This window comes from Nelumbo nucifera, chromosome 6 (assembly GCF_055504915.1).
Source record: "Nelumbo nucifera cultivar China Antique chromosome 6, China Antique-T2T, whole genome shotgun sequence".
Classification (NCBI taxonomy): domain Eukaryota; kingdom Viridiplantae; phylum Streptophyta; class Magnoliopsida; order Proteales; family Nelumbonaceae; genus Nelumbo; species Nelumbo nucifera.
In genome coordinates this window covers 36,197,996-36,222,619 of record NC_142654.1, presented here as the reverse complement: position 1 = coordinate 36,222,619, position 24,624 = coordinate 36,197,996, and the positions used below count along the sequence as shown (strand labels likewise).

At 36.9% G+C, this 24,624-nt stretch overlaps 1 protein-coding gene across 1 annotated transcript; it reads right to left on the bottom strand.

Annotated features, from left to right (window-relative positions):
* Nucleotides 1-11,401: 11,401 nt before the first annotated feature.
* Nucleotides 11,402-14,206, bottom strand: LOC104608799 (NEP1-interacting protein 1-like). The gene is made up of 5 exons (XM_019199666.2): nucleotides 13,675-14,206; nucleotides 13,373-13,530; nucleotides 12,108-12,191; nucleotides 11,849-12,013; nucleotides 11,402-11,751 (listed from the first exon to the last, which is right to left on the bottom strand). Exons 1-5 carry the CDS (start codon nucleotides 13,754-13,756, stop codon nucleotides 11,629-11,631), a joined length of 612 nt encoding a protein of 203 aa, XP_019055211.1. The 5' UTR covers nucleotides 13,757-14,206; the 3' UTR covers nucleotides 11,402-11,628.
* Between the last annotated feature and the right edge of the window lie 10,418 nt (nucleotides 14,207-24,624).

The following is a 24,624-nucleotide window of genomic DNA, read 5'->3' as shown; positions in this document are numbered from 1 at the left end:
ATCATTTCTCTTGGGGGATAATTGCACTTGAAGACTCTTCCTTTCTTAAACCAAACCGATAGCATTATGGCCCTGTTCGTTTTTCGATCAGTTATTTATTTGGGTAAATACAATTATTTGAGTAAGTTTTTCGTGGGAAACACTTATCCAGGCAAGTTAACAAAAAAAATAGACATCTCATATAATTCCGATGACCGGAATCAATATTTTGCATGGTAACGACCTCCAGCAGCCATTCCCACATGGATTTCCCATGGGTAGACCCAATTAGGATACCCAAGCCTGACCCGAACCATGCACAGTTAACAAAATCACACTCAAATAAGGCATGGGAGACATACTCTGAACCTGACCCAACTTGCCAACTTGCCAAAGAATGTTGGGCCATCCCCATAAAGCTCTTGCTTAACTTTTTGCCTCTAGGAAATACTTGGCTTTCAGAAATCATACGCCACACCTGTTTAGATAACAATGCAAGATTGAAGCTGTGTTGGTCCTTGAATTCCAAGCCCCCCCTCTCTCTTACTTTTCAACACATCCTGCCACTTAAGTCTTAACCCAATGGATCTTCTTTCCTTGACCATCACCACCCACCAGAAATTTCTCTACATCCTTACCATTTCAGAACACAAAGAGGGCACTAATAAGAGATTTAATAAGAATTTCCTTTCTGGCTAAATTTAAGAATTTCTCCTTCCAACCCTCCCTCAACTCTCCGAGAGCCACCTTGTCCAAAATATAATTGAACACCTCCTTTTTTGATTTACCAAGAGTTATAGGAAGGCCGAGGTACACACTGGATTGTTGATTCTCTTAACTTTCAGCACACGAGTCAAGAGTTTCTGAATTCGAGGAGGGGTGTTTGAGCTTAAGAAGACCTCCGACTTTTGAAGGTTGATCATCTGACCAGAGGCTCTTTCATACCATTTAAGAAGCTGCATAATTTCATTGCAGTTTGATAAGTTAGGCCTAACAAAGAGATAGCTATCATCCGCTAACAAGTGAGAAATGGAAGGGGCTGACCTGGCAACTTTAATTCCCAAAATTTTAACTATTACAGAAACAACTTCAGCTATCAACAGAAATAGAAAGGGAGATAAGGGGTTGCCTTGTCTGATTCCCCTAGATGGGTGAATGACTAGTGATGGAAAGCCATTAACAAGGACCTGCATTGACGGATCTAATTCCTCCATATGTTTCTAAATCCCATTTGAACCATCCAACCATCCAAGAAATCCTAATCCAGTCTATCATAAACCTCAGACATGTCCAGTTTTAGTGCCAGAAAATTTTTCTTCACGTTGGTCTACATCATGAACTACAAGAATATTATTTGAGATTCGGCAGCCTGCAATGAAAGGGACTGATAAGATTTGGTGACCTACAAGAATATAATTTGAGATTTGTCGACATGCAATTAATGAAAGGGACTGATAAGATCCCCCAAGACTACTTTTAATATGTTTGCTAAGACTTTAGGCATTGTTGCGCAAGCTAATAGGCCTAAATTGGCTAATGTCCTCTGGAAGCTTGTGGTTTTTGGAATCCAAACAATAAAGGTTTCGACACTCGGGCGTCCTTCATAGAAGGCAACTCAACTCTTTTGGATCTACTAAGTTGAAATTGCATGTTTGTTGAGGATAGAGTTGGATGGAGCTTCTATGAAATTTCTTATTAGGGGCATTCTTTTTTTGGATTTTGAGAGGGGGGAAAGTTGGTCAATGGGATTTTGATTTCTATTCACCAAAAAACTCATATTCTTTTTTCAGATTTATGTGGAGACCAGGAAATGTTTATTTTCCTAGATAAGTCATACCCATCTCCTAGGTGGGTAAATAACTTTCCCACTTGGGGGAAAGTTGCCAATATTTGAATGGGACAAAATGCCCCTTTTAATAATTGAATTTTATGGCTAAAATGGTCATTTTCTTATTTACATGGGAAATAAAAGGACATGGATAAATACACTTACCTGGATAAGTCTTTCCTGTACCCGAGTAAGTGTATTTACTCGAGTAAATAACTTACAGAAAAGCAAACGGGACCTTAGAGTGGTAGAAGATGTTGGCTGTGTGAAAGAACAATGAGCGAACGAGTTAGTATTTATCAAAGTCCATTGGTAGGCAATAATTTGGAGGGTGTTTGACATTGCTGATGTGTTTAAACAATTCTCCCTATAAGCATTTTAGCATAACAAATAAGAGTTGTTGATGCCCATTTGTGCAAAATTGTTGCATTTTGTGTAGGGGTGGTTATCAAAAATACCATTTTGTGATATAATAAAAAGTGAAAAAGCAAAATAATACTTTAATTTGTGAGTTGCCACATTCTAGTTGTAGTAAAATTTTGCATGAAATATATCCTTGAATTTTCATAAATTAACTTAAATATAGCCTGATTTTTTCAAATATACTTAAAATATATCTAGTGGGCTACTGGACTTAAAAATCCTATTTTACCCTTTTGGGTTATTTCTCAATTCTTGACAAATGGAAGCAATGAGGTTATTTAGGTTGATGCTCTACGTTATGGCATCGCCAAGCTTCTTTTTTATCACAATATTAGGAAGGGTTCCATCTAAATTCTCATTCATCGCCAATCTCTTATCTTACCAAAAAGTTTTTCAGGAACAAATGAGCACACCCAGAAAGAGAACCACGTACTAAGAACCTGAAACCAAGGCCATGTTTGGTTCAATTCTCATTCTTTCTCATTCTTATCCAAGATGAAATTCTAAAATGAAAAAAAAAGGTAAAAATAGGCAGAATGAGAAAATATTGCTATGAACCAAACAATTTTTTCTTAAAAATGAATTCTTTTCAGACTGACAAGTGTCCTAGTTCTCCAATAGTCAATGTTTACTAATTGGAATAGATGTTTTGTAAAAGTACTTTCGTAAAAGTGCTTTTATAAATGTACTTTCATAAAATATTCTTTTATAAAATTACTTTTGTAAAAGTGCTTTTAAAATTACTTTTATAAAAGTGATTTTATAATTGTTTTTGTACTTTCATAAGAGTGCTTTCATAAAAATACTTTTATAAAAGTGCTTCCATAAAAGTGCCTTTGTAAAAGTACTTCCATAAAAGTACTTTCATAAAAGTACTCCCGTAAAAATGCTTTTATAAAGTACTTCTGTAAAAGTGCTTTTATAAAAGTACTTCCATAAAAGTTCTTTCGTAAAAGTATTTTCATAAAAGTGCTTTTATAAAAGTACTTTTGTAAACGTGATTTTACAAAAGTGCTTTCGTAAAAGTACTATAAAAGTATTTGTAAAAATGCTTTCATAAAAGTACTTCCATAAAAGTGCTTTTATACAAGTATTTTCATAAAGTGCTTTTATAAAAGTATTTTCATAAAGTGCTTTTATAAAAGTAAATTTGTAAAAGTGCTTTTGTAAAATTACTTTTGTAAAAGTACTTTTGTAAAAATGCTTTTATAAAAGTACTTTCGTAAAAGTGTTTTCGTAAAACTACTTTCGTAAAAGTGCTTTCGTAAAAGCACTTTCATAAAAGTACTTTCGTAAAAGTGCTTTAGTAATCTACTTTTATAAAGTGCTTACGTAAAAGTGCTTTTATAAGTGCTTTTGCAAAAGTACTTCTATAAAAGTGCTTTTATAAAAGTACTTTCGTAAAAGTGTTTTCGTAAAAGTACTTCCATAAAAGTTCTTTTGTAAAAGTGCTTTCATGTAAAAGTACTTTTATAAAAGTGATTTTGTAGAAGTACATCTATGGCAACTGTTTTATAGGTAGAGAGTTTCCTCAAAGAATTTAACAAGCAAGATGGAGCATGGTTATTTTTCATGTTGCAGGCTGGTCAATTTTTGTGCTATGGGGTTGATTTTTCATTCTAAAAAGAATGTGGCCCTTGGCAAGTATTTTGTAACCAAACACTCATGTTATTCATTCTTGCCCATTCTTTCCTAAAATGAGCAAGAATTAAGAGAATGAGCCTTAGAGGAGTGAACCAAACATGGCCCAAGTGGCTGCATCTGGATGCATAACTTTTATTGCTTCAATGCATTGAAGAAATTTTGTCGGTTGAAAGATGTACACAACATCTTTTGTATAATTTCAACCATGAAATTAAGATTTCAATTCAGTATATTGAACACCAAAATGGAAATGTGATATAATCATTCTCTCGCCTATTTCTTTTTCTTTTTGCTATTACTAGGTTTTGGGGTAGCTACAAACTCCAAATTGAAGGAGAAATGAGTTTGAGTGATGAAGTGGAAGCCTCACAAAATTGATGTTCATCACTCATACAGAATAAATTAAATGTGCCTTTTTCACCCTCTTATAGACATGGGTGAGGGGGGAGGGGGAGAGAGAGATATGGTATGCCCATCACCCACAGAAGTTTAAAGAATTCAGGATATATTTTGAAATTTTGAAAGAAAGCAAAGGGTAAAAGAGTCACAAAGTGTCTTTAAATATTTCTAAAAAGGTTAGGTACATTTAAACTAATTTATGAAAACTCCATGTATGTTTAAGTATGTGTTTGGTATAGATTTTGTTTATTAAAAAAATGTTTGTATTTGATTTGTCTTTAAAACCGAGAAAAGTATTTGATAAACCGTTTATGGACAACTAAGTGCCATTAGGCGCCAGATCAATGAAACAGTGAATAAACACTCAACCGTTGGGGGAAGCGTTAAAATAAAGCTTCCCCCAACGGTTGGTGTGCACATAAATCAAAACCCACTTTTGTGAATATCAATGCGTATGGACGAATATAATGGGAAAAATGCTGATTTGGCTATGACATTGCAGCATTTTCATAAATGCCTATCATGAAATGCCCATGGAGGAAAACACACGCTAAGAGCCTATTCATTTGCTCTGAAGTCTGACATTTGAAAGTGCAATAATTACATTAAGAGGTATATTGGTATTGAACTTTTCTTTCCTCTGAACTCTGAATGTAGAGAATGCTGTTTTGAATTCTAAAAATATCAAATATCCATTTTGACTTTATATATGATAGCTTTTGTTTGTCGTTTTGGGGGTATCATTGAAAAACAAAAAATTGTATGATTTCACTTTAATAAATAAGAGATAAGAGGAAACAAACACCCAATTTTCTCTTAAAATTAAAAGATTCCTCTTAAGAGATAAGAGTTAAGAGGAAACAAACAAGCCCAAAGTCTTTTGCCCTAAAAATTTTAATAAAATACCATAACAATTCAATCATGTGCTCGTACAAATGTTGTATAATTGGATGAAGGCGGTGGTAGTATTGCATTGATGATTATGTTAAAAAGCAACCATAGAAAAATGCCATGCAAAATACCATTTTTGGGGGTGTTTGACAATGTGAATGATTTTGTTTTCGAAAACAAAAAACACATATTTTCCAAACACCTCTTTATTTGTTGACTTGTGCCCTATGCATAGAAGCATTTGTACGCTTGGAGCTGTTGGAGGTAAGAAAAGATTAGGGTAAAAGACTTACACCTCCCTTTAGGTTTCCAATAAATACTTATACTTCCCTTGAGGTTTCCGATAAGACTTAAATCTTCTTTGTTAGAATAAGACACCATTAAGTTGACAGAAACAATAAAAAGACATTTTTATCCTTCATGATATTTTAAAATTTCAAAGAAAACCACCAATGGAAGATATTTGTACCCAAGTATAAGACATTGTAACTAGAAATGGATCCAACACTTCCAGTACTAGTAACTCTGGCAATATCTGTAGCATTGAACTCAATAGAAAATTGCTCAGCTGACATGCTCCCCAATCAAGTCGAAGCCCACAACAAGAAATGGCAACCCTTGAAACTATTGGGAGTTGGAGTCACGGAAACTTGGAGGAAAAGCTCTAAGGCGTGTCTTTAGAACGTTATTTCCCCCACTCAGTTTTATTGAGTTTGCTGTTGGGTTACAGGCAAATTTGTTCTTATAATACAATACAGCCTTGGGCGAGAATCTGCAACCAGCAAAATTGAAGAGTCTCCAAATAAACCTTCTGTGAGATAGCAGCAAATCGAACTGAGAGAGACAAGAGTGATTTTTGAAAGCTTGTTTTCAATTGCTTCATTCACACTCCTTATATAATTTCTGAAAAGTCATGGAGAAGAGAAAGGTGCTGATTCAGAAAAGGCTCTTTGAATAGTCACAACTTCAAACCTTGTGACTGTTAAAAAGTAGTTAATAGTTAATCATTGTAACTTTGAATAGTGTTCTTAATCACACCCGATTGAATCGTGACCGTTAAAACATCAACGGTCAATCTCACACCAAAAGTCAAAACCGCTTTATGTGAACCATGTGGGTACGAGCAAAGTGTGTCTCTAAAGTGTCGCACACACGCGTGCACACGCATGCATGCACGTTGCACGATAGCAAGCCTCCAAACTCTCATCTTATAATTCTGGGTGTAAACAAGCTTCTATTTAAAACTCAAAACATGTTTAGCAATTTTCCAATGTGAGACAAATTGAAAACTATTTTCCAAGATATATGTGCAAACGTGTTTTTTTTCATGCAATTAACCAATCAGATCCCATTGGATTTAATATCTAATGAAATTAAAATCCAACAGAAACAACAAGAGAAATGCACGCCATAAGCTGATAGTAGGTTTCTTGTAGATACAGTGAGTAGAAGAAAAGCAAGCACAAGCTCCTTTCTGTAGAGCTTGTTTCTCTTATAAGAGGGATCGTGTTAGCTTCCTTTAATTTGTTCAACATAATGTCAAACCAGATTTGGAAGCCCTTCTTTGTATGTGTTTTTGTTTCAGAGTTAGTAATTCCCTCTCATTATGGGTGTCAATTGGACTGGATTTGATCCAATCTGATCCAGTCCAATGTGAGTCCATTATAAATGGAACAGGTCCAATCCAATCCAATAAATGTTATGGACCAATTAGGACCAGTCCAATTCAATGTCTGGACCTTCCAATCTGTTCAAATTCATTTTGATTTAGATTGGTTTCAACCCAAACCTGGTCCATTAACACATATATTCTTATCTTATATCAATGGATCAGATATTGGCTTAGTCCAACCCAATCCAATATAAAATTGTTACATACGAACTAGGTCCAATCCAATCTTATAAATATTTTGGACCAGATTGGTCCAATCCAATATGTCTTGTTGGTCCATCCAAATTGATTTTAAACTAGACGGAGTCTAATCTAAAACCGGTCCATTGACACCCTTAGTCCTTATCTCTTGACCATTGCTAATAATTGGGTTCTGATGATCTTCAAGTTTTCTTAGTCACAACCCATTCATAAGCACTTTCCAATTGAAGTTTCCCCGAAACCAGGGCATTGAACTTTGTCACGAACATGGTGTTCTCAAACACTAGGTATGGTACTATGAAAGGAAAAGACTTGGGCGCTAGGAGAAGCTTTCTTTCAATCACGTATAAAATTTTGTTTTCCATTGTAGCATATTACTAATGATACATGGAATATATATATATATATATATATATATATATATATATATATATATATATGATCAGTCTGAATTTCCTAAAAAGCGTGTAAACATTGTAAGTAGTTTGGATCTCTTACCCACGCCTCACTACAGATGTGCATTGACAGCATCTCCCTTATTTACATGTTACCATTCAAGGGGATATACTCCCAAGGTACAATCGTAGTGTTATGTGTGTAGGTAGGAATGGCAACGGGGCGAGTTCGGGGTGGGGATTACATTCTCCATCCCCGACCCCGACCCCGACCCCCAAATCATCCTCTGTCCCTGTCCCTGATTCCCGACGGGGAAAGGAATCCCCCCTCCATCCCCGACCTTGATAGGGATGAATTCCCCATTGGAGACCCGAATCCCCAACGGACTGAGAGGTTGAGACTGAGAGAGAGAGAGAGAGAGAGAGGACCATTGGGAGAGTTGAGGTCGGTGACGAGAGAGAGAGTCCGACAGGCGACGGCGGTCAGTGACCATAGACGAAGGTTAGAAGGACTGATAACTGAAACTCTTCTTTGAGTATCTCTTTTCTATCACTCGATAAGGCATGAGGCTAGGGTTCTAAGTCTTTTGACGTCAACGGTGGCGACAGCGACGGCAGTCGGCAAATCAGTGATTCAACGACGAAGAGTCGAAGACAAAGGAAGACGAAGGCACGCATGAAGCTAGAGTTCACTGATTTAGTTGTTCCAAAGACAGAGTTGAGAGTTCTCGACTTCTCTCTTCTCTCTATCAAGGGTTTTAGTTTAGTGTTTTACACTTTTACTATTTTTTAAGTTTTAATAATTAATATTTTAAAAATGAATAATATTATATAAAGTTATAATATATATAATATTATATTATACATAATTATATATATATATATATATATATATTAATCTGGGCTGGGTCAGGGCAGGGATTGCATTCCCCATCCCCATCCCTGAACTTGATCGGAGATTCAGGGATCGCCCGAGTACCCATCAGGGACCGGGGAAATTGCCACCCCTATGTGTTGGTGTGCGTAGAATTCTTGTGGGTAGAAGATCTGAATTCTACTATAAGAGCATAGCATCCATTCATACATAGGGAATATCTTCTATGAATTTACCATAAATATATGGAAGATCTTCTAGATGTAATGTTAATTTGGATTAGCTAAGCATGATGGCTGTTCAACAGGCTATGGAACCAAAGATAACACTCCATGCCAGTAATGAGTTCACATCTGTGCCCCACAATGGGGCGTCCCACAACGTCCCACAACACATCCTTGCTGTGTATTGGGAACATCTCCCGATGATGACATCATCGATTCTGAAACCATCATCGGGAGATATTTCTAATATACAACAGGGATATACTGTAGGACGTTGTGGGGCGCCCCACAAGGGGGCACAGATCTGAAATCGCCAGTAATAAATTCATAGGTCCCATTGTGAGAAATATGGGCCTCATATATTTTATTACAGTTATATTTCATTGGTCCACAGACCCTGAACAGCTATTGCTTTCAGTTAACCCTTTCCTTTTTCATGTATAGTTAGATGTCCTGTTCTCAGATGTATACCCCATTTTTGTTTTTGGGAGATTCCTACTCTCAAGTCTTCATGCATCTAAGATAAACAAAACGTACATTGACCCCTATTTGGTGCAAATTCCACGCCCCACAATTAATGTGCCCCCCTTTGTATATATAGTAATTGCACTTGCGTACTCACTCCACTCCTTAAACCTACATTATTCGCCCTACGGCTACGTCAGTATTAAGCATTCGTAACCCCCTTCAGCCCTCATTTACAACTTGGGTCGTGTCTAACGTTCAAAGTAGCGGTACGATACATTTTGTATCGGGTGTAACATATAACCTTTTTTAATAAATAATATAAATAAAAACGTAGATAAATTGAAATTAGACGAAAAAAACTAAAAAATATTAAAAACGCATGGTTTAAAGTAATAAATAACCTTTATCAATATAGAGAGATGCATGGATACTTTGAACCCTAGTGGTGTTTGAAACTGTAGGTTGTATTCTTTTAGACTCTACGATTACATATAACAGATGTCAATTCACATTCTGCATTAAGGTATGTGCATGGGAGAATTTCTATTTCCGTCGTTCTATGTGAGCCCTAATCAAGTCCCAACACAGGGTCCAACAATGGTCCCAACAGCCACTGCAGGTTCCAATAGCCTTTTCAATCAACATTAGGAGTCCGAATCACTTTCCACCGAAACAAATTCCAACACCCTACTAATAATATCTGACACCACACATTGCATGTATGATGGGTCCCACTTTTATGATGGGCCCAATTTTATAGTAAGATGCGGTGTCAGTGGTCCCAACTCATATATTAAGGTTGTATGGTTGCAAAGGCTGTTGGGACCATCTACTGTGACAAGATCTGAATTCATTTTATTATTTGTGTCACCTAATGACACTAGTGCATTTAAAACTACAATAAACCATCATGTAACGTATTGTGTGCCAAAACATTACTCTTTCCAATTTCCAATGGATGTTTTATGTACAAATGTTTAGGCTTCCAACATCATTGTGTTTAGTGTGTTAAACACCATGCTTATAAACCCAACACCACCCATCCTCCACCTTCATCATTTCTACACCTACAAGTATTTCATGTAGAGGTCTAAATCGGGCCATGCCACTCGTTGCTCGGCCCGATTTTAGATTGGTCCGACACGATGGCATGTGGGTTGTGTCAAGTCCAACACAATGGTCTGTATTGTACTGGGCCTAAGATTTTAGGTCCATGAGTCAGACTGATACGAAACAATATATATATATATATATATATATATATATATATATATATATATATATATACTAATTTATTTAATTAATATATAAGCAATTATATACATCAAAATTAATATAAAATTAAAATTTTAATTGTTTTCAATGATTTTAAATAAATAGACAAAAATAACTTTGGCTCGATCCATAGCCCAGCTTGAGCCAAGGTTTGGCCACAGACCAGCCCGGCCCATGGCACAGCACGGGCCCACACGGGCTTAGTCTGTGGGCAGTACCGGGCCGACCCCCAAACTATTCACTGGGGAGGGCGGCATGGCCCGTGGGCCTACCTCCATGTTTTATATCATTATTGGGAAAGAGTTGAGAATTTATATTTTAGTCTTTTGCATGATTAAGGGAAACCTTAATAATGCCATGTCAATTAAGAAGGGAAATTTTAGTAGTTATTTAGGCCATGGCAAGTGAAGTTCTAGTAAATATTTAGGGGTTTAAGGGTTTTAGTAGGTACGTGCATTGTTCCAGTGTTTTATTTTGCTCATTGGCAGTGCAAAATTTGCATCTCTAAAACCGATGCAAAACTTGCACCACTTTCCTACCACCTCAATTCTCTCTGTATAAAATTGAGATTACATCATCTTTCTTACTACCTCACTTTCAAACAAATAACCCTCCTATCTCCAATCTCTTGCATATAAGGTGCATGTTACATCATTTTTTTTCCTATTTTATTTTCAATAAACAAATAAGATAAGACAAAGTTAAATCTAAAGCAAAGTCAATCAGAATTTATGCACTTATACTCCTTCCAAACTGAGCCTAAGGGGAGACTATATATTCCAACTTTGTATAGAAGAGTATAATATGGATAATTCAAGGCGATTAGTGACATTTTAACCTTCTTTGGCAGAAGTAACTTGACAAAAATATAACAAGGTGGGATTTGCAGTTGTTCAATCAAATAGAAGATTTAAGAGAAGAAGATGGCATTTTTATATAATTAATTTGGCAACAAAAATTATCTTTGCAAGAGTAAGTAATTTCAATGTATTTTCTGTTTTTTGTCCTGGCCTATTCACTTGACACTTGCTGATGTTGAATTGGTCATAAGGCACATTCTCCACATTGTGTCATAGTGGGTCCTATCTACACCCTATCAGTAACCCATTAACCCGCTGACTAGGTCTAGCATATTGCACTTGGCCCATATGGGGGCTAAAGCCCATTGCAAACATACACATATAAAACATTGTTATTATAAGACAAGAACAATAATAGAATTCAAATTTTCTATTGAACATAGGAGATATTGTAGGGAAGTCGTGAAAATGCAGATTCATTCCTTCTGTTTGTTTTCCTTCCTTAGGACCAGCTAACAACTGTAATTTCTTTGGGTTTCCTTTCTGTCTTTTGCATCAAACATCCGTTCTACAAATAGGGCAAGATCCATGCCGAACTAGCCATCCATCAATGCAAAGCAAATGAAAGAAATGCCTACAATTGGGAAGTTTCCTTGCATGGTCACCTTCCTTGAAATCCTAATAGAAACAACAGAAGAAAGAATATCAATTCACTCAAAGTTTGAGTTGAGGACCTCAACTACCTATAAGCACGTATAAAAGTAGAGTCCGCTACCTGTAAGCAGATTGTACAAGATCTCTCATCCCATGGGTGTATCATCTTGGTAGTGGTGAAAGTGAACTTAGGGAGCTTGTTGACCAAGTTGGGAGGCATCCCTCTAGTGCTATCGATGTCATAAATGTCTGAGATCTCTAAGTAATTTGTCTCGAGGGTGCTAACCTGGAATTTTGTTGTTACATATTAAAGTTAGTTGATTAAATGAGACAAATCGGGGTGGGTAGCACAGTAGCTGTTGGGGTCTTAATATACTTACTTGCCATTGGTAAGCCTTTAGCATTGCAGGGCTCACCCATTCGCGGAAAACCTTTCCATCTAACAAGCTTCCAAATAGAGCAACCTGTGCATCACAGCACATGCACACCAGAATGCCAGATGAGATGAGAGAGAGAGAGATGTGAAACAACCTAAAGAGTCCATGGCAGATCAGAGGATTGACCGTTAGGTGTTTGACAATTTTTCATTGTGGGAACTTGGGTCCCCTTGCTTGGGACCGAATTTCGACGAAAGGTGGCATATCATGGAGAGCCAAAGAAAGAACCATAAATGCTTCGGAAAATACGAATGAGCAAAGATCAATGCATGGCAATGTACGTGGAAAATGTGGGACCCACTCGCCATGAAGACCACACCAAACCATCTCCGACGCCTACGTCACACATTGAATTAGTGGGACCCACTTGAGATTTCTTTGTCCTTTTTCATCATCCATCAGATCAGATCAGATCTGCACAGGAGAGTTATTGGTACCGAAAAAGCTACTTATCCCAAAAAACTAAACACAGCAGTCTGGACTCAGGAGGCCGTAGCGTAGTCCTCAATCCTCATGAACAAGCTAGTCACAGTGCCGACGTAGGCAAGAGTACCGTATGGATGACGGAGTCCTACTGTTGGGTGCACTGTTTGGATTGGGCTACGCCATTTCTGATCAAGGCAGCTGAGACTTGGTACAAGCAAAGCCAGACTGTCTAAGGCCATCCACGTCTCGTCCCAACTCCATTCAGCATTCACAATAACTCCTTAACTACTTAGTCCCAAGACTACAAGATTCCTCCTTCTGAGACTGGTGTCCAGCTCAATACTAACTAGCATCAAGTGTCAAGGTCAGGGATGGTTGAAAAGGAGAGGGGACACTAGTTGGCACTCGCTATATAGGTAATTAATGAACAAGTCTAGGTGAGACCAGTATGAAGATGACTTTTTCACCCAAACAAGAAAAAGTATGACAACGACTCGGCCGGACAATCTGCTGCATCTCCACCATTATATGTTATCAATTTCTACGGTGAGCTGACTTTTTTTTATATGATATATAGACTGTGTTAAACCATTTTGTACTGAGTTTATTGGAGATGTTTTGTTTCGATCGGTTTGTTAGCAGGGATCAGGGAAGGAAACGGAGAGCTGCTGATGGTTTCTCGTCAGAAGGCTAAAACATGTTATTTTATGGGAAGCTAATGCAATAGTTTGTTCGACTTACAGAAAAAAGCTTCTACAGTGAGCTATGAGCTATCAACTGACCTTGGATAACAAGTCTGCACCATCGACGAGACAAGATTCAAGCAACTCAACAGCCAGAACTGCACCTGATATTGCACCAATTCCTGCCCCACGAAAGAACCCGGTTTCTGTTGTCTGGCCCTTAACTGCACCTGTAATTGTTCCCACAAGGGCCCCTCCTGCAGTAAAGCAAAGATCAGAGATAATCCATGATCGGCATGCATAGGAGTCGGTGAGGGAAGAACCCCACAAGAAAAAGAAACCGTGATGAAGGTTGATGGATTCAAGGATCAAGGTGGGGAAAAAGAAAGAACTGTACTTACCTAACGCAAAGATGCAAGCGAGTGCAGCGAAAAATGCTTTGCTCATGACTCCTAATAAAACCCCACCTCCAAAATCCACCATTTCTGCAAAACTACTATAAGCAAGAGCCTTTCTAGCTACCACAATAGCACCCTTGAGAGTTGAGAGGAACTTGGAAGACACAATGGAAGAATGTGTGGGGAACTTGGGTTCAGAAGAGAAGGAGAAAAAGAAGAAGAAGACGACAACACAGAAAAGCTAAGCCTGGGAATGTGTGAAGCGTGGAGGAAAACGAGCATTTAAGAGTGAAAGAGGTGAGAGCTACCAAACAGAGTGAGACACATGCAACGATGCAACTTGTAGAGGGAAAAGGGGGCTACCAAGTGTAAGTAGCTAGCACTACTGCCACCTACTATATATTGCCTTGATGCATGTGAACTGTTTGAAAGATGTCCAAAGCACTCGAAAACCAGGTGCTGCACAGTGGTTACTGCTTCAGTGGCGCTAAGACTTTGGAGATGGGATTTAATCTTCATGAGTTCACTTGGCTTAAAGCATTCAAGTGGCCGGTGAGGTGAATTTAAATAGTACTACCAGAGGCCAAGTGGAGAATACTGCAAGTATCATGTATGGATAATAAATGTGTAGATATTTGTTTTATATATTATGACGAGTTCTACTACTACCATATATATATTGCATTAAATGCGTGAAAGTGCATACTGTGCGAGATGGATGGAACCCAGAATGCACATTGTCACTGTCAATTCGAAGTTTGAGTTGTATAATTCATTTGAGTCAATCAAATAAGTGCAACTTCGTTCTAACCATTTGATCTAAGAACGAAACGTATTATTTAACTTGTGCCTCCAGTACGGGAAGCCCAGGACGGGTGACGATGGACCCCTGCATTTGCACTAGGATTTCCATCTCTCCGGCCGGATGCATGAAAGTCGTAAGACAGGGAATTCTGCTTTACATTTTTACTTTTATGTTTTACCTGGGTGAATTAATTAGTTTTACTTTTACGATTTACCTGGCCACATAAATATCTCCTTGACTAAAACAAAACAATTCAATAACCAGGGAGGCGACTGGAGTAAAGCCAATTCTCCTCCAAAGCACAGTTCTTCGTGTATTGAGTAGCCACATAAATATCTCCTGAGGGAGTCAGGTAGATATAATATATGTCTCCGAACCTGTGAAAATGCTGGGAATTACGGTGTACGAACTGTTAATTTTTCTTCTTTGGTAGAAGAGTGGCCGAGTTTTTGAGTGGAGAGTGGAGACTATATATTTATTTGAAGCCATGTTACAGACTCACAGTCACAGAATGTAGACTACTACAGTATATTTGCATTTGAATAGTAGACATCTTTTTTAACACATACACGCACACGCAAAAACAATAGTGGAGACTATTTATTCGGACCGGAAGGCAACAGTTTTTTGCAAATGAGTGACGGGGCCAGTAGGGGTGTAAACGAATCGGATCGAGTAATATCTCAATTCAAATCTGATTAGAAAATTCGATGATATCCCATGGATATTGGGAATTAATATTTGAATTCAAATTTAATCAGTTAATTATTTATATAAATATCTTAATTATTGTATATATAAATTATATAAAATATTTAAATATTTTATATTTATATATAAGGATTAAATAATCAGTTGAATTCGGATATTTATCGAATCGAATAAGGCTATATCCGAATTCAAATGATTAGATATTCGAATTATTCAAATTTGATTTGATTATGTTGAATCTTGAATTCAAAATCGGATTTTTAAATACCGTTGACACCCCTAATCAGCGATTGAAAGGATATTGCATCATAGGTGGGATTTGGGGCAATACATTTATAAAAAACAATAACAATTTGTGAGGCAAATAAATTATAAATTTCCCACCAACCATCTCAATAACCTGTTTGGTTGTCAATTCTTAGCCTAAATGATCTGATCATTTGGTTCGAACTGAATCGAATGGCAATGGTAGAATAGATAGGGTTGTTCAGGGTCCGAGGATTGGGACAAGGTGTTTCACTCAGAACCCATTTTTAACTGGGATAAAATCATAGATTGTACACAGTAGGGCTGTTCACAAATAAATTCAAACCAACCAAACCGATCAACCCAGCCCGATCCAACTCGATTTGGCCAATTTTTCTTCACCACCGATCAGTTTCGGTCAAGTTTGAAAGATGGGTAAACCGATAATTCGGTTCGGTTTTATCTATAAATATATTCTCACTGAAATATCATATATAATATGTATATTTCAGTTTTAAATATATATATATATATATATATATATATATATATATATTGGTTTTAAATATATATATTTCTAAAATGTATATTTCAGTTTTAACTATATTTCCAGAAAATATATTTTAAAATATTATATATAATATGTATATTTCCGAATATATATTTAAACTAAAACTAACCTAAATCGACCAGGTCAGTTTTGCTTAATAGAGGGTTTCAGTTTAATCTTTAGATAACTCGACCAGGTCAGGTCGGTTGAAAAAAACTAATAAGCCGACCCAACTCGACCCGTGAGCAGCCCTACTACACGGTCTCAGACTCTCAATGAAGGTTGCGTTCAAAATTGTGTTCGTCTTGTGGATGGACCATTTCGATCCTTTCCACAAGATGAAATGAATATTCTGTTCGCCAGGGTGTGGATCGTGGACCAATCTTGTTCATCTCTCAATTTTTCATCCTTATGGATGACACCTGTCCACATTGGTTTTGCCCCCACACCATGATACAATGTTTCTCCATTATTTGGTTTCCCTATATTTTTTGTATATTTTAGTAAATTTCATTAGTTTTATCAACTTTTACTAAAATGTAGTAATTTTTGTTATACTAAAATAATATTGGTACAATTTTTTAAATACTTGTACTTTTTATTATTTTTATTAATCTTTTTTAATTTTGATGAGTTTTAATATTACATATTACATATTTGGTATATTTTATCTTCCAATATTTTCATCTGACTTTTATTTTTTTATATTTATTAATAAATATATATTGATGTTTTATCTCTATTACTCTAATTATTTTGTATTATTTTTGTATTAGTTATATTATATATAAAATATATTAATATTTTATACTTGATCGATTGTATAAATCATCTAACATGTTGTATGTGAGATATATGGAATCAATACACAGTGTGAATTGATCCACACATCTAGCAAAATGCCAGTTTGGATGTGGATTGTTTCAGTCTAGCCAATTTGTCCACAGTATAGAGCATTTGCAAATAATGGCATGGCGTGGATGGATCTGCACCACCTAAAATCTCATCCACGTTATAAAGCATGTCCTAAATAATTGGGATAATAGGGCCTGACACGATAGGCCCAATTATACTAATATAAATATATAAATATATATATTATTTTTCATAATAATATATTTATATGATAATAAATCAAGTGTTTTAAATTTTAACTAAATATATCTTATATATTATCTATCAAATTTGCCCTTACATAAATATAATAGAAATTATAAAAATTGAAAAACCAGTACATATTATTAATAAAATAATGATTTGGGTTTGAGTTTGCTCGGAACAAACAAAAATCAGAAGTGAAAACAATTAACAAAATCTTAGAACCAAAATTTGCAAGATGCCAACTAGCTGGTTGGTAAGGTCTCCTATTGGTTGTAGCGAAGACTTGGGATCAAATCCCGCCTACACCTGGGTTGGGGGATGGGCTGCCCCCCCTACCCCTATTGTGTATCACTTCAAAAGATATAAAAAAAAAGGTAAATCTCTTAAACTACCCCTGAGTTTTGTGAAATTGGTTAAATATATCCCTACTGTTTTCATATTCCATGTGGGTACCCTTAAGTTTTCTGACAATTGATTAAGTATATCCCTACTGTTAGTGTTCCATCAAAATCCATCTCAATCGGCTCACATGTCGCACTACTGATTGTTACATTTTGAAAAAATAACATGACTACCCTTTGTGGTCGAAAATGCCCCTCTGCTTTCATCTACAATTGGGCCATGATCGATGATAACTAGGTGGGGTTGAGTTTGGTCCTGGTTTTCAAAGGCCAATGACTGAAGCAGATCTAGTTGAATGAAGGTGGGGTTGAGCTCGGTGAATGACGAGTACTAATGGATACCGACGGCCACTAATGATCTAGCAGCGACGTAGCGACGACTACCCCAAAGTTTCCCACCAATGGCCATCATCGGACAAGTAAAACGAGTAAATGATCCACACTTGTTTGATGAAATGCCCCAGCGATGGCCATTGCATGGTCAACTGATACCTCCAGGCTACCCCCAAGCCCACATAGCCACTCAAGCACCATGACCACCCCCAGCTTGCCTACCCACCCTGCATGCATGCCTAGGCCATCCCCCTATCCCGCCTAGCCAACTGCCCAGACAGGCTACCCCAATAGCATGCCTAGCAACCCAACGCGCCCCAGGCCACCCTGAAGCTCGCCTAGCAGTTCTACATGGCCAGGCCACCCCCCAACCCGCTTGGCCACTTCGCCCTTCTAGGCCACCCCTATGTCACGAAGTGACACAATGGGGTGCTTGGCTAGAGGCTTTCTAGATGTTTCTTGAGGCTTCTAGCCAATTCAGCATGTTTCTGGGGTGTTTTGGAGTGTTCTCCATGTGTCTATAAGGGTCTAGATGTTAGTGGAACTCTCTAGAACCTTGTGGAACAACGTAGAGGGGTTGGGAGCAATCTAGACTTCCTCTAGGGTGTTCTTGTATCTTATGGAAAAGGCATCCCCTAGAAGAGTATAGAAGGTAGAATGTTTTAGAAGTACTTCTAGATAATGCTAAGTGTACATAGTTCTAGAGAAACCCTTTAAGAAGGTGGAGGTGCCTATAAAAGGGGGCCCCTCCCTCATTTGCATCAAGTAAGGAAGCAGAGAAACAAGAAGTAAGCAAGCAATCAAGCATTCTATCCCTCTCTTGAGTAATACAAAGAGTTCTTTGAATTCTCCATCTCTCTCTCTTTCCTTGTGTTTTTTGTGCTTAATTGCCTAAGTGTGTGCCTTAGTGTGAAGGACGAGTTGATAAGCTACTTGGTCGTAAGAACCAAGAGAGTGCTCTAACCAAGGAAAGCTGACTTGTAGAGCGACGGACTGCTGCCAAGTGGCACACGCGATGCTAGAAGAGACTAGGTCCATGACACCTATCCTACCTGGCTACCCCACACGACCAGGCCAGCCTCCTAGCCCACCTAGCCACCCCGTGTGACTAGGCCAGCCCCCCAGCCCGCTTAGCCACCCTTCCCATGTAGGCCACCCCAGTAGTCCTTCTAGCAAGTAACAATCCTGTGCGTCCAAGCCACTCCCAGCCCGCCTAACCACCCTGCCCATCCGGGCCACCTCCCAACCTGCCTAGTTACCCCGCCTACCTACATTGATCAAACTAACATGCTAATCGTGTGTTACCTTATTCTAATCGACATGAAGATTTTTTGCCAATGTGGACTTGGAGAGTGTATTATTGTTACTGCTCGGAATGGGAAGGATGAGAACTTTGGGCGCAAGATTTTTGCTTGTCCTTAACTCCTTATTATGTAAGTTAGATTTCATCTTATGTATACAATTTATTACGTAATTAATCTTGGTATCTTGTATTTAGTCCTTTAATATACGTCCCCAATAGAGGATGCAACTTCTTGTGGGAGACGAAGCAAAGGATTGTCCGTGTGGAATTGGGGTTTGTAGGGTGTTCGCATCTAAACAGCCTAGGACACGTGGCAAACGGTTTTGGGTTTATGCAAGGTCTCGGGTAACTACTCTTGACTAAATCCATCATTGTATTGGATTAAGGAAGGTATGTATTGATTCATATTTTAACATTTAAGAGGATGGAGGTTGTGAATTCTTCTAATGAGTAGAGTTGATGGAGAGGCATATTGTTCAAAGTAACGTTGGTGGAGTAAACATCAAAGGCAATGGTTCTAGTCCTGGTCTTCTTCGAGCCATATATAATGTCATCTTCCGAAGAGACTTCGTCTGAAGTTGAATAAGTGGTTTGGTCCGAAAAGGAAAGTTTAGATAGAATGTCTAAACTGTGTGATAAGCTATTGGGTCGTATTAAACAATTGCGCATCAGAGGTGTTTAGTTAATTTGTGTTTGAACTCAAGTTAAGGTTCTAAATATCGATATGCCTGATAGGTTGGTAGGGGCATATCTAGCAGTATAGTTACTTTTTTTTGTCAAAATCGGTTCAGGGGGCTGGTTTAAGGCTTCACCCCCTGAACTGGTCAGAACCCCGATACACCTTCTGTTGGGGCGTATTGGGGTGCTCCCGATACGTATCGATACTTTGAACCTTGACTCAAGTACTATATTAATAAGGTTTTCAACTAAAATCAAATGATCAATTAATGTTTTCAACCGAAATCGGATGATCAATAATTAAGGTTTTCAACTAAAATCAGCTATCCAAAATGGAATTTGCAAATGGCTTTAGAAGTTGGATCACAGCATGTTATACCAGATCAATCTGTAAATGACTTGAAAAGTTGCAAAGGTATTAAACCTTTATCACATGTTGCTATGCTATACCATCTGAAATTCATTGATCCATAATAAGGACCTTATTCTATAGGAAAACAATAGTAAGTTAAAAAAAATTGAGTCCAACCAGATGCATTTAGTTGTTCAAACATATAGCAGTGAACTTGATACGTCCTATGCTTCAGCTGTAAAAATTTGAATCCAACCTCATGCATTTAGTTGTTCAAACATGTATGCAGACACTAGTTACTCATGAGTCCAGTCTAGCATGATATAACCTAGGCCCACTTAAAATGCTATAATCTGATGCATTTATTTGGACTGACTGGAATGGTGTGGGTCAAAACCGATCAGCAACATGTGACCCAATATTTCAACATGATCAACTTATAAAGCCATATACCCTGATCTATAGTAATGATCGCACCCCCTACCCAGTTCTACAGTTTACGTGTTAAAGCCCATATCAATCCGTAGCAGATTGAACATGACAGTGTTCTGATGCCTGAACAACATATCCAATCATGTACTTGAAGCATTTAAATCCATACAAACCACAAGTAATTAAAGAAGTGAATATGAGTGTGTCAAAATGTTGATATATCTGTAATCGTCAACCATGCATTCAAGTATATTATATACTATACTGAGTATTGTCAGTTGATGTTTACCAAAAAAAAAAAAAAAAAAAAAGAGCATAATTTGTCATTTTCTCCCTCGTCAGCTATACAAGAAAATGTTATACATGTGATTGGTTACTAGTTGGCTATACAAAAAAAGGATAGCAAAAAAAGTCAATGTTCTAGGGGTAATGTAAATAGTTTGCAATTATCCCATAAAAAGCAGAGGTTGTAAATAGTTCTGTAAGTCTGTAAACTTGTCAAAAAAGTAGTTGAAGTATTGAGAGAGTCATGATTATGAGTCTGAGAGTGTCAGGTCAATTTCCTGGCTACATTGCTCTTCAACCTGCGCATACTTTACAAATCTCAACACAATGTCGCACAAATATATTGTAAAATATAAAAGAAAAACACACACATAGGGAATACCTCACTTATAGGTGGGGTTGGGATTGGATTTCAATTGAGTGGGGCTGCAATGAATTGATTGTACTTAGTGAGGAACTTGAATGGGATGCCTCACTCCATTTTCTCCCATCATCATTTCATTTCCAGTCCTACCCCTAGAGCCACAACAATGGCTTTTAACTTGGTCCTATGAATTTTCTTCCAAGATACCTCTATACCAAACAGTCTTCTCACCTCGATCCTAAGTGCATGAGTTGACATGTTTGGGTCCACACACAAATATTCCTTTATCTTTGTTGACATCCAAGTATTGGTTGCTTCTCTGTTAGTTGTAAACCGAAGACAGGTATGAATGTCTTCAAGTGTCTTCACAAAAAAAGTTGGTCTCCATCATGGTTAAGAGGTGCCTTTATCCTCCTCCATTTGCATCCCTTAACAGCACAAATTGTAGTGAACCTATTCTTTTCATTCTTCTTTCTAGTAATCTCAATGCCTTCAACCACACAATATTGTCTAAAGTAATGTCTGAATTCCTTTACATTGGCATACTCCATTCTTATTTGGAATCTTGGATGATCAAAGTTAAATTTATAGGCATTCCCCCTTCTCCTCTTTCTCAACTCCCCATCACTTATACTTGCAGGACTCTCATATTCACTGACTGGTTCACAATCAGACAATAGATCATTCACACTGTCATCAACCCCACTACCAATGTCTTCATTGCCACAACCGTCATCCTCTAGTTCATCTTCTTCAATTTGAGACCCTTCATTTGAAGATTCATCATATTCATCCTAAGAATCATAGTTATCTTCCCCTACATAACTTTCATCAGAATCATCTTCCTCATTGTATTCATCTCCCTCTACTTCATAACCATCTTCATCAACACGCTCACCATCATTATCTACATCCACAAATTCTACCTCATCCCTATTAGGTTCTTGTATTGGATTAATACATCTAACATCTGTATAACTAACATAGAACAAAACCTCACACAAACTCCCATGGATGGAAAACATTGTCAACAAGTCCATTTAACCATCCAAGTTTACTATTTTCTCCTCTAGGTCCATACCAGGTATTTTGTATTTAATAGTGACCATGTTGCCAGCGGGTATATCAGCTACCCACAGAAATCATTAACAATGCCAAGAAAGAAAATTCTATAACTATCAACATTATCTACATATCCTACATAACCATTAACATATTGTAATTTCCCATTTTTTCTCCTCTACTCTCCACCATAATTTTCAATAAATATATACCTGCCACCATCTATGCCCTGCAAATGAAAATACAATGTCAACCACAAATATGGCTGATGACATGATATAGCAGTTTCGTCTGACTTATGTAAGTCCAGATCAGCATTACTTATAAAGTGGGGTGCCTCTAAATGAACAAGGTACATGGGACCCCTAAGTCAAAAAATATGGTATATGGGACCCCCTTGTTAAACAAGCTTAACAACATGCTATACCAGATCAAATACACCTACATACACCATAAGCCAAATAATATAGTACAGGGGATCGACCCCTATGGGATAAAGTATAACCCCACTGTCAAATTAATGTGTTGATAATCATACCATTAAGAGTAGACATTGGTAAAGCAACTGTCAGATACAATTTCCGCAGACAGCCAGTGAGAGATTGCACTGCACCAACCTACGATTTGCCAACTTGGATAATCTTAACCCGCAAAAGTTGACTCGTTGCATTGGATGGTGAATCGGTGATCAGTTATCCATAACTCTCTCAATAACTCTTGGTAGCAAACACAATTAATAGTCCAAAAAAAAAAAAAAAAATAGTTGTGTTACCATTGCTCAGGAGAGAATTAATTAATTACCAGGCCATGCATAAAGCATAATTCCAGCCGTGTAGGTGGAATCTGCTATTTCTGACAATGCTAGCTTATCTCGCTTTCAAATTAAGAATGGAAACTGTTAAGGGTGTTTTAGTCTTATTAATAAGCAACGTACGCAACCAATAATCTCAATATATAATTTATGAAGTTTTGGAAAGTTGCTAAAATCTTCCCTTAAAGTTTGTTAATTGCAATTATCTCCCTAATTTTTTTTTGACACTGTTTTAAGTAGACCTCCTTTATTAGAATCTTCTAAAAAGATATATAAAAATGTCCAAAATATCCGTACATTTACTATTGAGGCTGGTTCTATAGAAAAATAATACCAACTTTATTAAAAAAAAAAGAGAATTTAAAGTTGCAACTTTACCTTTGAGTGATTGATGCGAAGGGTAACTTTGAAAAATAAACATTTTGATCAAAGTAATTCATATGTAGAGAAAACTTGAAATTCATAAATTGAAAGGATTTGAGATAGCAATTCATATGTAGAGAAAACTTGAAAAATAAACATTTTGGTCAAAGTAACTACATGGTTATTTTGGACATTTGCATGCCTCTTTTTAGAGGATTCTATCAAAAGGGGCCAACTTAGTTCAGAGGAGGTGATTGCAATTACTAAACTTTAAGGGAGGATTTAGCAATATCCTAAAACTCTAGGGGAGGTTTCAGTAATTTACCCTTTTTGTATTATCTCTTAAAATAAAGGTTTTTCTTGAATTGTTTCATAAGAAAACCAGGTATAACCTATAGGGTAAATCTCATAGAATCTCTTAAAAATGATTCTATGACATTTTTAAGAGGGGAAAACCTATGATACCAAAAAGACATGGTACTCGAAAATCTTTGACAAATCAAAGCACTTTGTGAGTTTCAATTATACCACTTGATTGATCACCTTTTTTGTGATACCAGCTGATTGGTAGTAAGTTTTTCCGATATCACATCTTTCTAGTATCATAATTGAAGCAAGGTTTTAAATTTTGATATGATATGCCCAATATGGGGTGTATTGTATCATATCTTTTAAAACTCAATACGAGATACAGTGGAAAATCGATAGTATCATCTTTTTTCCACCGTATCGGACCTATATCTAGGGTGTACCAGGGTGTACCGATAGCATATTGATGGATACACTACGAAAAAATATGAAAAATAAAAAAATAATAAAAGGAGAAAAACTTTCTTTCACCCCCCAAATGATTCTAAAACTCCAAATCTCATTCTTATAGTACTAGATATACAAAACACACATACACACACACAAGAAAAAAGTGTGAATCATTAATGTTTTTTGAAGACTTATCAAGTTTTGAAAAAATATGGCAAAAATAACTTTTTTCAATTTTTCATAATATCTTGTGATTTCTTGTTTTCCTTGAATGCTTGAAAACATTTAAATTTATGTTGATATATATTTCTTATATTCAAAAAATCACAATTTTTTTTTTGTGTTATGAGTAGATTTATGGAAATTTTATGAAGAGATTTGAGAAAAGTATAAAATA